At 44.7% G+C, this 11317-nt stretch overlaps 1 protein-coding gene across 1 annotated transcript; it reads left to right on the top strand.

The window, feature by feature from the left end:
• The first annotated feature begins 70 nt into the window (after window positions 1-70).
• On the top strand, window positions 71-8940 carry TAP1 (transporter 1, ATP binding cassette subfamily B member). The gene is made up of 12 exons (XM_075259037.1): window positions 71-167; window positions 1826-2344; window positions 2852-2966; window positions 3446-3576; window positions 3660-3865; window positions 4353-4550; window positions 4885-5013; window positions 5176-5364; window positions 5455-5628; window positions 6242-6401; window positions 6490-6626; window positions 7233-8940. Exons 2-12 carry the CDS (start codon window positions 1837-1839, stop codon window positions 7461-7463), a joined length of 2178 nt encoding a protein of 725 aa, XP_075115138.1. The 5' UTR covers window positions 71-167; window positions 1826-1836; the 3' UTR covers window positions 7464-8940.
• The last annotated feature ends 2377 nt before the right edge of the window (window positions 8941-11317 follow it).

The raw sequence follows: 11317 nt of genomic DNA, 5'->3' as shown, positions 1-11317 counted from the left end.
TCTGCTTTCACTTTCACTTTCTTTTAAATGCCTCAATTCCCGGAATAGCCAGAGCTGAGATACAGCAGAGCCCGGGCACAGTGCACACACAGCGGCTGCAGAGCCCGGGCACAGTGCACACACAGCGGCTGCAGAGACCGGGCACAGTGCACACACAGCGGCAGGGGGTAAGTAACCGCAGGACGTGAATCGCACTGATGTACAGACAGTCATAGACTCGGGCACTGTTCAGATTACATTTTTAACCCTTCACAAACATTGTTCTTTTTTTTCCTTATTCCTCCTCTGACAAAAGCCACAGCTTTTTTCTTTTCCCATATAAGATCTTATTCATTGTAAATGTCATGTAATATTCAGTATTGTGTATTAGGATACCGGGTGAAGACAGATCAGACCGGGGTGGACTTACAATAACAACTGCACCTGTAACGTTTTCTTTGCGGGCCATATTCTGACCCCTGGAACCTTATATTGTCGTATATATGGGGCTGTGGGTTTATTTTAACACGCCAATGACGTGTTTGTTACTTGTGTAAAAAAAAATCTCATTCAAGTCAATGGGAGTCTTAACAGTGGCAAAAACAGCGCCACAAAACTCCGTGTGAATCCCCCCCTAACACCCAGAGAAAAAAGGTGCAAATGCTTCATAGATAAAGGTCAGGGCAGAAAAAGACCAGAAAAAGGTGCAATTTAGCCAATAAGGGGGCAAGGAGCTTAATAAATCTGCCCAAAGTGTTAGTTTTTATATATGATCTAGGGAAGGGGACAGTGATATGGAATTTTGTATCTTTTTATATATTAGATATTTATTTTCTGTATTTTTTATTTCTTTTTGACTTCCCCTTAGAGGGTGATACAGTATTACTGCAATACATTGTAATATCTATTGACTTCTATTTATATGCGACAACCTGTAGTAGAAACACCTTTGTGGCAAGCCTGGGAGCCGAAATCCAGGGGATGGTAATACTAGTCAAAATGGCCACGTGCTGCCAATTTGTAGATGCTTTGGACACATTTGAGCGAGGCATATGAGGAGTTAAATGCTCAAAGGTGAACACCCTAATGGCCGAAATGCCGTATTTACACCATTCCGCCTTCCAAAAAGATTTGGGAAAATGTGATCAAAAACTCCCACTCCCCAAAATTTTATAAATAAAAGGAAGACTTTTCCAGCCCCATAGACTGAAATGTAAGGAAGTTACAGGTGTCAAAATATGGCAAAAAAAAATCTGTTTTGGATTTTTTATAGACTGCAGAACTACAAGTCATGTGACATTCTGGCTGCACGGTGAACACCAATGCAGTTTTCCTCTTTTTCCACCCTGTTCTGATTTTTTTTCTACTTCCCAGCACATTGTATGGACTATTAAATGATTCCATAATGAAATACAATTTGTCCTGCACAAAGTAAATCCTTATGCGGCTCTGTAGATGTAAAGATAGTTGGGATAGTTGGAATTTTTTCTCTAGTCCCCACCGTTCCTGAGCAATCAATGATGTTAGTTTTGGTGCCTGATGTACTATTTAGTCTCTATAATGTCAAGAGGGCGGAGTCATCAGACAAGGGGTGTGATTCTGAGGTTTGATTGGAGCTTTGAACCAAGCCCCCCTGCCTGACACCACCCACCTGAGAGTACAGAACTTAAAGAGCACATCAGGCACCAAAACTACCTGCACTTGTTACTCAGGAACGGTGGGGGATAAAGAGAAAATTCCAACTGTGCTGGATGCTAAGACCTGGAATTGGTGGAGGTGGTGAGAGGTTCATGTATAGTTGTATATTTTAGGATAATATTCCCTTCTTCCTTTTCTCTCTGTACAGGTTTTCCCACGATGCATTTCTTCTGGTCATTATGTTGCCTTATGGGTCTAGACTTCGCTACCTTGAAGCTATTGAGGTTTCTTCTGACCCCAGATCTCACGATGAGTATCTCACTGGCCTGGGGGATGGGCCTGGCACACCTCGTAGTCCTGGTACTTGTAGTCCTTGCAGACAGATGCATGTTCAAGCACCAAACCTTGTTACAAGGTGATAAGTTACTGGTGTCCTGCATCGTCTCCAGTCTGCTGGTACCATCTTGTGCCACCTTTACGGCTCTCCTGTTACCACGGACCAGCGCGGAGCTCCTGCACAGATGGGGCCACGGAGACCTTTTCCTCTACTCGTACATGATCGCGTTGGCGTCTATGGTCGTCTGGCATCAGCTCTTTCTCAATGGTGAAGAGGATGAGGAGGATGAGTCTTCTTCATCGGCCTCTATGTGGAGGTTATTCGCCCTTCTAAGGCCTTACGCGTGGAAGTTCCTGCTGGTGGCGATATTCCTTATATTGTCTTCCTGGGGTAAGTGTGTCAGGACACGCCATTACAAAGGACAATATGTTGTGATTAGGGTTGAGCCGATCTTGAGATTTCAGGACCATTTTTAAAATCCGATTTCCGATCATTTTCCATCCGAACCCGATCCCTATTCTGATCCTAATGCAAGTCAAGGGGATTTTTTAATGATCGAAAATCGGATTTTAACAATGATCCATGCACGCCCCCGTCTCACTAGGCTAGTGTTACTCCAGGGAGCGACAGCAGTTCTGTGCAGGTAACTAGGGTTGAGCGATCAGGATCGGAATTCTGTTCCCAATATTTTTTAGGGTGGATTGGAACCCAATTGCGATCGTGAAATTTACTCGATCGCTGATCAGGATCTGATCTTTTCCAATCCCGATCGCTCAACCCTAGTTGTGATCCATAACAGCAGTTCTGTGTTCTTATTGTATGCCAGTGCCAGGTATCAATGTGAATAAGCCCGCTCTATCCGTCTGGTATTCCTCAGTACGTCTTGTCCTCCAACAGGTGAGATGGCTTTACCTACTTACACGGGTCGTATGGCAGACTGGATCCATAACAAGGAGAACCCGTCTATATTCTGGACCACCATCATTATAATGACTCTGATCACATTATCGAGGTGAGAGATTGATACATTTTTGGAAGCTGAAAGTCGCAACGTGTCCAGATGATGTGTATTAGATACAGACTGCGAATGGTGCTGCACTTAGTCTGACTATTTGCAGGTTTAAGGACTAATAAAATGTGGCTAAAGTCAGGCAGTGCTTATTATATGAATGGATAAAGGTAACGGAGGACCTTCATGTGTGTTTGGACCATTTTCAGGCTCATGTAATACTCTCTGGTTTATACTTCCCCGTTGTGGGAGTGTCAGCGCTTTCTGCAACTCCTAGCAGCTTTTAGTTCACGCCAAAGTCCTCTATGGACTCTCAATTTACAGATGTTTGGTAAGCCTACATGTAGGGCGCACGCCTTCCTTGCATATCACCACAAGATTCCGTAAATACTTTGTATCCTATAGAAAATGCTGCTGTGCACATTGTATTATTATTGATTATGACAATGGATTATTAATGTGAACGATTCTCTGACTTGCAGCGCTGTGACGGAATTTATATGTGACCTCATCTTCAATGTCACCATGAGCTTGGTCCATACTCAGACCCAGGGAAAGCTCCTGCGCTCCGTCTTGAAGCAGGACATTGCGTTCTTCGACACCGTGCCTGCAGGTAATATGGACTGAGACCTGGATATAAGATACAACTATCTTAGTTCTTCCGCAGGTGTCCTGATGATGTCACTTTTATTTCAGGTGACATCACATCCCGGCTAACTACGGACATTACGGCAATGAGCGAAGCCCTCAGCCACAACCTGAGCCTCCTGATGTGGTATTCTATGAGGCTGCTCTTCCTCTTTATATACATGGTCAGCTTGTCCCCAAAACTGACTCTGTTCACTGTCCTGTGCCTGCTCATCATCACCATTGTGCCCCAACTATCAGGAACCTATTCCCAGGTACGAGAAGCATCGATGGGTATATATTTGTAATACAGTTCTATGGATGGAAATTTCTTCTATCAAAGTGAACCTCGGGTTCTAAAACAACTTTTTATAAATGAACAGAATAGATGGATATAAGAAACTTTGCAATATACGTTGTTTAAGAAATATGTCACATTTTACATGTAACTCTATGGAGAGGGGAGGGGAGGCTTCTGGCAAAGGCACCCTAATATCAGATGGTGTCCCCTTAACTCTCTCCAGACAACAGATGTCAGGGGACAGTAGGATCGTTCAGTTGCATTTTAACATGTCCAGTCCTTTTGTTCTCCGAGGAGGTAAGCGCCACCAGTGGTCTCTAGCACTGACTTACTATCCCCTCCCCATTTAGAGCATATGCAGTGATAGGGATGAATACTACAAGATTGGCTAAAGTGCATGACCAGCTGACATAATGGCCACTATTACAGGGTGACTTATTACTGTCTTCATCTCTTCTTAGAATCTATCTATGAAGATCCAAGAATCCCTCTCCAAAGTCAACCAGGTGGCCCAGGAGACCTTCTCCAATATAAAAACCGTACGCAGCTTCGCTAATGAAGAGGGTGAGTGCCGGCGCTATGAGGGAAAGCTGGATGCCACCTACCAACTCAACAAGAAGGAGGCCTTTGCATATGGCTGGACTATGGTGGCCAACAGTGTAAGTACTGCATCAATAAGCCGCAGATAAAAGTATAGTCCACTAAAGATGGCCGTATACTATCAATAGTTTTAGGTGAGCCAACAACTATTCCTACCAAAGTCCCCATCCACATATATGGTTGGTGTGGCCAAACACGCATGTATTCCAAAATCGTCAGGTTAGTCAACCTAAGTCTAATGTGCGTGGCCACCAAAAGGTTGGACTCAGTTGCGTGAACCTTAATCACATCAATATCGATAAGCTAATAATGTGAATTTGTGAGTGTGTCAATGTATCTCTTCATACCCCATGCAAGTGACATCACTGGAAATCTGCTTCTCCCTTCTCGCAGTTTTCGGGCCTCGCTCTGAAGGTGGGCATTCTGTACTTTGGTGGACGTCTAGTGACCAATGAAGAGGTCAGCGGAGGAGAACTGGTCTCCTTTGTCCTGTATGAAATGCAGTTTTCATCAGCTGTAGAGGTGAGAATAAGACTTGTACATTCCCTGTAAATCCAGTTTTGGGTGAATTTGGTTACAGTTTGACTTAACAAATGTTTTGTGTCAGTTCATCAGTATCACTGTAGTGCGTCCCCTATGTATTCAATCATGGACAACCTCTTAATAGTCTTATACTTTCTTCAGGCTCTTCTTCATGTATATCCAGATGTGCGGAAAGCTGTGGGGTCTTCTCAAAAAGTCTTTGAATTCATGGACCGAACACCGCAAAAGCCACCGCCAGGGAATCTGAGCCCAAGCGACCTCCAGGGAGAGATTACCTTCAGCAATGTTACGTTTTCATACCCAAAGCGGCCGCTCCACCCGGCCCTGCAGGTACAATGTCGCCGTAGTCTTGTACATTTATAGTGGTTGTTTAGCCAGTTGGAAACTTAAAAAAACAATGTTGTCTTTTTGGATCCGTAGGACGTTTCTTTTAAACTAAATCCAGGGAAGGTGACGGCTCTGGTGGGAAATTGTGATGCGGGAAAATCCACGGTTGTAAATCTTCTGCTCCGATTGTATGAACCGCAGTCAGGACAGATCCTACTGGATGGGAGACCAATATCAGACTACGAGAACCAGTACTACCGGAGGAAGGTCAGTCTTAATAGTGTGAAGATCTGACAACTGCGGCAGAATCAGGGCTGTGAAGTCGAGGGGTGGTCTATGTTTCCACAGACGTTAGGTTCACATCTGTATTCAGGTTTCCATTCGCTGGGTCCGCTTTGGAACCACATGAACAGAAACTTAATCCACTTAAAAAAGTGCTTACCCGTGGATCCCATAGACTATAATGGGGTCCGCCAGGTCTCGTCCCAATTTCTGCCCAAAAAAGGCGGCATGTGGAAACGGAATCCCCGAGCAGAGACTAGGCGCATGTGTGAACCTAGACAGACCAAATCTGACTCCTGCTTTGTCTCCATCTCCTTCACAGATGGTCATGGAGAAGCAGTAAAGATCCTCTAATTCATTAAAAAGCCAATGACTGATTCCTATAAAAGTAAATATGTAACAAAAGCATCACATCTAGTGATACAATAGAAATAATGATAGAATATTATTGGAAAGTACTTACTTATTCTGAAGCAATTCTGAGTTAGCAACTTTTTTCTGATTCCAACCAAAATTCGACCCGACTTTGACTCCGCACCCCTGAGCAGTTCTGAGACCACATTGTAATGTATCATTGACCCTTTCTATCTCCTGGAAGGTTTCAGTGGTGCATCAAGAGCCCGTCCTCTCCACCCGCTCCATAAAGGGCAATATTTCATACGGCCTGGGAGAGATGAGCCTGAAATCTGTACAGGAGGCCGCCAAGGCAGCGAGTGCAGACGACTTCATCCTGCAGAAGCCACAAGGTTATGAGACAGGTAGGATATATAAAGCATTGCAAACAGCAGTAAGATATAGACAGTATAGTATCCAGTATAGATAATGGGTTATACAATCTCCACCAAGGTGCTGGGCAGAAGGGCGATCTTCTATCTGGAGGTCAGAGGCAAAGAGTGGCCCTGGCACGAGCTCTGCTTAGGGACGCGAAGGTCCTCATCCTCGATGACGCCACCAGTTCTCTGGATACAGACACTGAGCTGAAGGTAAGTACTGGCGAGATAATACACCCTGTAGCCCAATGTATTGTAGAGTGGATACAAGGCTAGGCAATGCTCTGTGAGCTCAGCATAGCTGCACAAATATGATGTATTATTAGCCTGGAGTCCAGACGGTTTAGCTCACAGAGCATTGTCTAGACTGGATGCAGTTGTATTTACTTCTCTTCTGTGAGCAGGACAAGCAATGGACAGATTGCAGAGTTCCCTGCCCAGCTCCTGTCTGTATTGTGTGACGGTGCTAATATATACTGCGCATGCACGCCTTATCTCTGTATTGCTTCGATCAGTTGTGCATGTGCAGTATACTAGCGCCATCATATATCTCTTCTCTCTGTGACGGGACTAGTATGTTCTGCGCATGCGCTCCCTCTCTCTGTATTGCTTTGACCAGTCGTGCATGTGCAGTATACTAAAGCCATCATACATCTCCTCTCTATGTGACGGCGCTTGTCTGTTCGGCTTCATCTAGCAGATTGCTGTAGTCTTCTCACTATGTCTGGGCCCTGGACAAGCCCTTGTTATTGCCTTTATGGCCATTTGCCTTTATTGCGCTTCCCAGGCAGACTAATAATAAGAATCATTTTTTTTCAGATCCAAAGCATGTTATACAAGCGTGCGCGCCGCCAGACCGTGCTGCTCATATCTCACAGGATGAATATCATAGAGAAGGCCGACAACATCCTCGTCTTAGACGGCGGCCAAATCAAGGAGTCCGGAAAACATGAAGAGCTTTTGGCTCTAGGAGGAAACTACTGGAGACTCTGGAACAAACAGCTCAGCACCTTCCAGCGCGACGATGAAGAACGGCCGGCAACGTCATGATGACCTCTACAGTGACCCTCCAGGCTCCCCCTTGCTGCGCCTTACACCCCTCAGTTTAGGCTGCATGTATCTGATCATCTTCTGTTCTTGTCACTGATGGTTTAGGAATCTGTATATCTGTAATAGAAACGATCCCTCCTTGCACTGACTTCCTGCTGTGCCTGTGATAATCAGCCAATCAGAGGAGGAGGAGCTGCAGGGGGCGGGACAGAGCAGCAGCCTGAGCCAATGGTACGACAGTGCCCGCCTACGAGGAGCTGGAGGACTAAGATGTAGCCACTGATTCAACTCTGACCTTAAGGGGGATAAGCCAAAAGGAGCCGGAGCTGAAGAAAATAAATAGCAGACCAGCATCCCCCCCCCTGTATGTACTGACCGACATGTTCATTGTGAGATCCAGACTCGACTGTCACTTTAATGGCTTATTATGATCTGTTCTCCAGTCACAGAATAGTGCCATGGACAGATACACACATATACTCAGCTACAGAGACACACAGACAGCCACACACATACAAATAGCTAAACATACATAGATACAGCTACACACATACACACATATACAGACCTATACACACAACCTGCTAATGACTTAATGTCTAACCATTATGTTTGCTAAGTAAGTTTGTTCCTGCTGCTTAGTATTTCTTCCATTTATAGCTCTGTAGTCATGTTACAGTAGATGTTCTCACTGAGATCTGCATTTTGCAGGGCTTCTATTCTTTGCTTCCCCTTTAGGCCTCTGCTGTCAGTTGTTTGAGGACAATATATAGGTGGTCTGGGGGTGACATCATGCCCAATAGTGGCCTCAACAGAAACACTCTGCCAAAAAACACAATATTTCACATAACCTCCAAAGATTCAGGCTAATCCCATCCGCACATTACAGAAAGGAATGGGTTTCCCATGAACATAACCAGATTTAGGTTTGTAGACAATTAAAAGTTAAACATTTTTGCAAATATAAATGACGACAAATTTTGTAGAGTCTTAGGCGGCCATCTGGTGGCCATTATTGGCTTTGGCTCAAAAAACAACAAAAATATCAGATTATCCGCCACGTGGGGCCTTGGCCTTAGGGCCATTTCCAAACATCAGTATTTTGCCCAGTATTTGTCATCAGTATTTGTAAATCAGAGAAATATTATATGTTTCGGTTTAGTTACAATTTATGTGACATTCTGACTCAGATTTCGGTTTTGGTGCCTTTATACTCAATGGGAAGTGGTAAATGTAACTAAAAAATATTCTCTGTTTTACACATTTTTTCGTCTAGTTCGGCCCATTGTCCCGGAGTGTTGGTCCAGAGGAAGGACTTTGGTGATTTAAGATGATGGGTTGTCTCTTCTGTCTATTGTCGTCCTCACGAAACACAATCCTGTTGCACCTTTGGTTTTGTGCGGTTTTATTGTTACGCTCTTAGGATGTTCTGATTGTATTGACAACCTGCCATATACTGTATATGTATGTATGTATGTAAGGTGTGTAATAAATGAAACAAACCTCCCTTCTCAGTTATTACTCTCTCATCCCATTGGCTACAGTTAGTCACATGACACGCGTGTGCTTGATTTGTATTATGCTGGAATGCGTGAACTCAGTTGCTTATAGATATTGATCTCACCTGGAATATAGATTGGTCCGCACGGGACTGAAATGTCCGCATAGTAAAATGCTTACCCTGGAATGAAGCCGTGATTCGCTTCCGAAATATATCTGACGAGACAGCACATCAGACGAGCGAAGTGCTGCCAACTTCATCGTGAATGGGGGGACAAGGGTGTAACTTTTGACTGGATCCCCTTACCCCAGCAACTACACTACTGTACCCCTTTCCTGGCCCTACACAATATAATGCCTCTTTCCTGACCCCAACACAGTATGAAAGCCCCTTTACTGGTGCCCACATGGCATAATGCCCTTTTTACTAGCCCACCATATAGCATAATACCCCCTTTCCTAGTCCTTCACATGGCATATCACTGTCTTTTGTGGCCCCCACACTGTTTAATACCTCCCTTAGGCTGGGGCCCTACGGGACGTAAACGCCGCAATTTGCCTGCAGCGGAGACACTGCGGGAAAAATCGCGGCGTTGTACAGTGCAGGCAAAGTGGAAGGGATTCATGCGAATCCCATCCCCACTTTGCAGAAGAAATCGCAGCACGGACACACTGCGATTTGCAAAGCTGTTGCGGCTTTGCAAATTGCAGCATGTCAATTATATCTACGGAAATGCCAGCGGCTTTCCCATAGATATAATGTTAAGAGAAAGTCTGCGGAGGAAAACTGTGAACTTTCTCTTCAAAGCGCTGCGGAAAGAACCGCAATGCATTCACGCAGCAGTTCTTCCCGCACCGCTTTAGTGCTGCGATTACAGCCCATGGGGCCTTAGCCTAAATGACATATAGTGTATTGCCTACTTATTGATTCCCAATTATTGGCCCCGACACAGTAAGTGCCCTTTTTAGTGGCTACCATACAGTAACTGCCCCCTTTACTGGCCTCCTTACCATAAGTGTCCCGTTTTACTGGCCCCCATACAGTGCTGCTATACAGGCAATGGTCACCATTTACTTACTGAACTTTCTAGATATTTCCCATTCCCTTTGTAGCCAGTCTTGGCTTTGGCTCAAAAATATGCAGCAAAATCTGGAAAAAAAAAGCTGCATTTCCGCAACGTGGGGTATCGGCCGTACTAGGATTTTTAATGGCCAGGCTAAAAATGAATGTGCCAAAAGCCTTATAGAGAAATAACGAGGGATTATGAAGATAATCTTGTTTCCCTTAGTCGTAACAGCGGCACAATATGGGGTATTTCTGCCCCTGTGTGCTGGTAGGACAGGCGGATTTTTAATTAGCCAATTAATTAATCATGGCTTGCCCTATAAGAGGGCCCAAGAACCTCCCCCCTGCGTGTATATACAAGAGTAACCTAATTATACATAGGTAACATAGTATACTTATAACAATGACAAATTTCTTCCGGGCGGGAAGTCTTGTGCCGCTGTTAGGACTAAGGGAAACAAGATTATCTTCATAATCCTTCGTTCCCTGTCGTCCTACAGCGGCACAATATGGGGAGTTAGCAAGTAATCCCCTAGGGTGGGTCCTCACCACCAACTGCACTTAAACTGTGACCAAAAGCAGTAGCTTCTGAAGCCCGAGTGTCCAGGCAGTAGTGGGACACAAGGGTTGCCTCCGAGGACCAATATGCAGCAGCCCACCTGTCCGGTCACACAGGACAGAAAAAAACACGCAGGGGGAGGTTCTTGGGCCCTCTTATAGGGCAAGCCATGATTAATTAATTGGCTAAATAAAAATCCGCCTGTCCTACCAGCACACAGGGGCAGAAATACCCCATATTGTGCCGCTGTGGGACGACAGGGAACTTGGCTTTGACTCAAAAATCTGCAACAAATAAGCTGCATTTCTGCAACGTGGGGTATCGGCCATACTAGGATTTTTAATGGCCAGGCTAAAAATTAATGTGCCAAAAGCGGTATAGAGAAATAACCCGCAATGTCTTTGTCCTTAGTTGTAATAGGGAAGGAGACCTGAAGGCACTTTTTTTTTCCATCTTTTTGAACACCGACCTTATTTCAGGGTGTATTCACATGTTCGTGCTCTGCAGTCAGGCCCGGTACTTTTTTGTATACTCGGGGGTAACCTATTTTCATGAATCCTTTACTGAGGGATCTCTGAAACTAACTCAGGAAACAGAAAGTTCTGTTTTTATCATATTTGTCATATGGGCTGTTAATACAAGGCCTAGCACAAGGGTGGAATAAGCACCTACGTAGGCGAGTGTATTATATCTGGTGCGCCCTTCTCATCTTCCTTATTGAAACCAATA

Source organism: Leptodactylus fuscus, chromosome 11 (genome assembly GCF_031893055.1).
Source record: "Leptodactylus fuscus isolate aLepFus1 chromosome 11, aLepFus1.hap2, whole genome shotgun sequence".
Classification (NCBI taxonomy): Eukaryota; Metazoa; Chordata; class Amphibia; order Anura; family Leptodactylidae; genus Leptodactylus; species Leptodactylus fuscus.
The sequence above is the reverse complement of the archived record's forward strand: the minus strand, read 5'-3'. Positions and strand labels throughout refer to the sequence as shown.

Coding starts and splice junctions, on each gene's coding strand:
- TAP1 (XM_075259037.1), top strand. CDS start 1,837: ATGCATTTCTTCTGGTCATTATGTTGCCTTATGGGTCTAGACTTCGCT. Junction 2,345..2,851: donor CCTTATATTGTCTTCCTGGG/GTAAGTGTGTCA, acceptor GTCCTCCAACAG/GTGAGATGGCTTTACCTACT. Junction 3,866..4,352: donor TATCAGGAACCTATTCCCAG/GTACGAGAAGCA, acceptor ATCTCTTCTTAG/AATCTATCTATGAAGATCCA.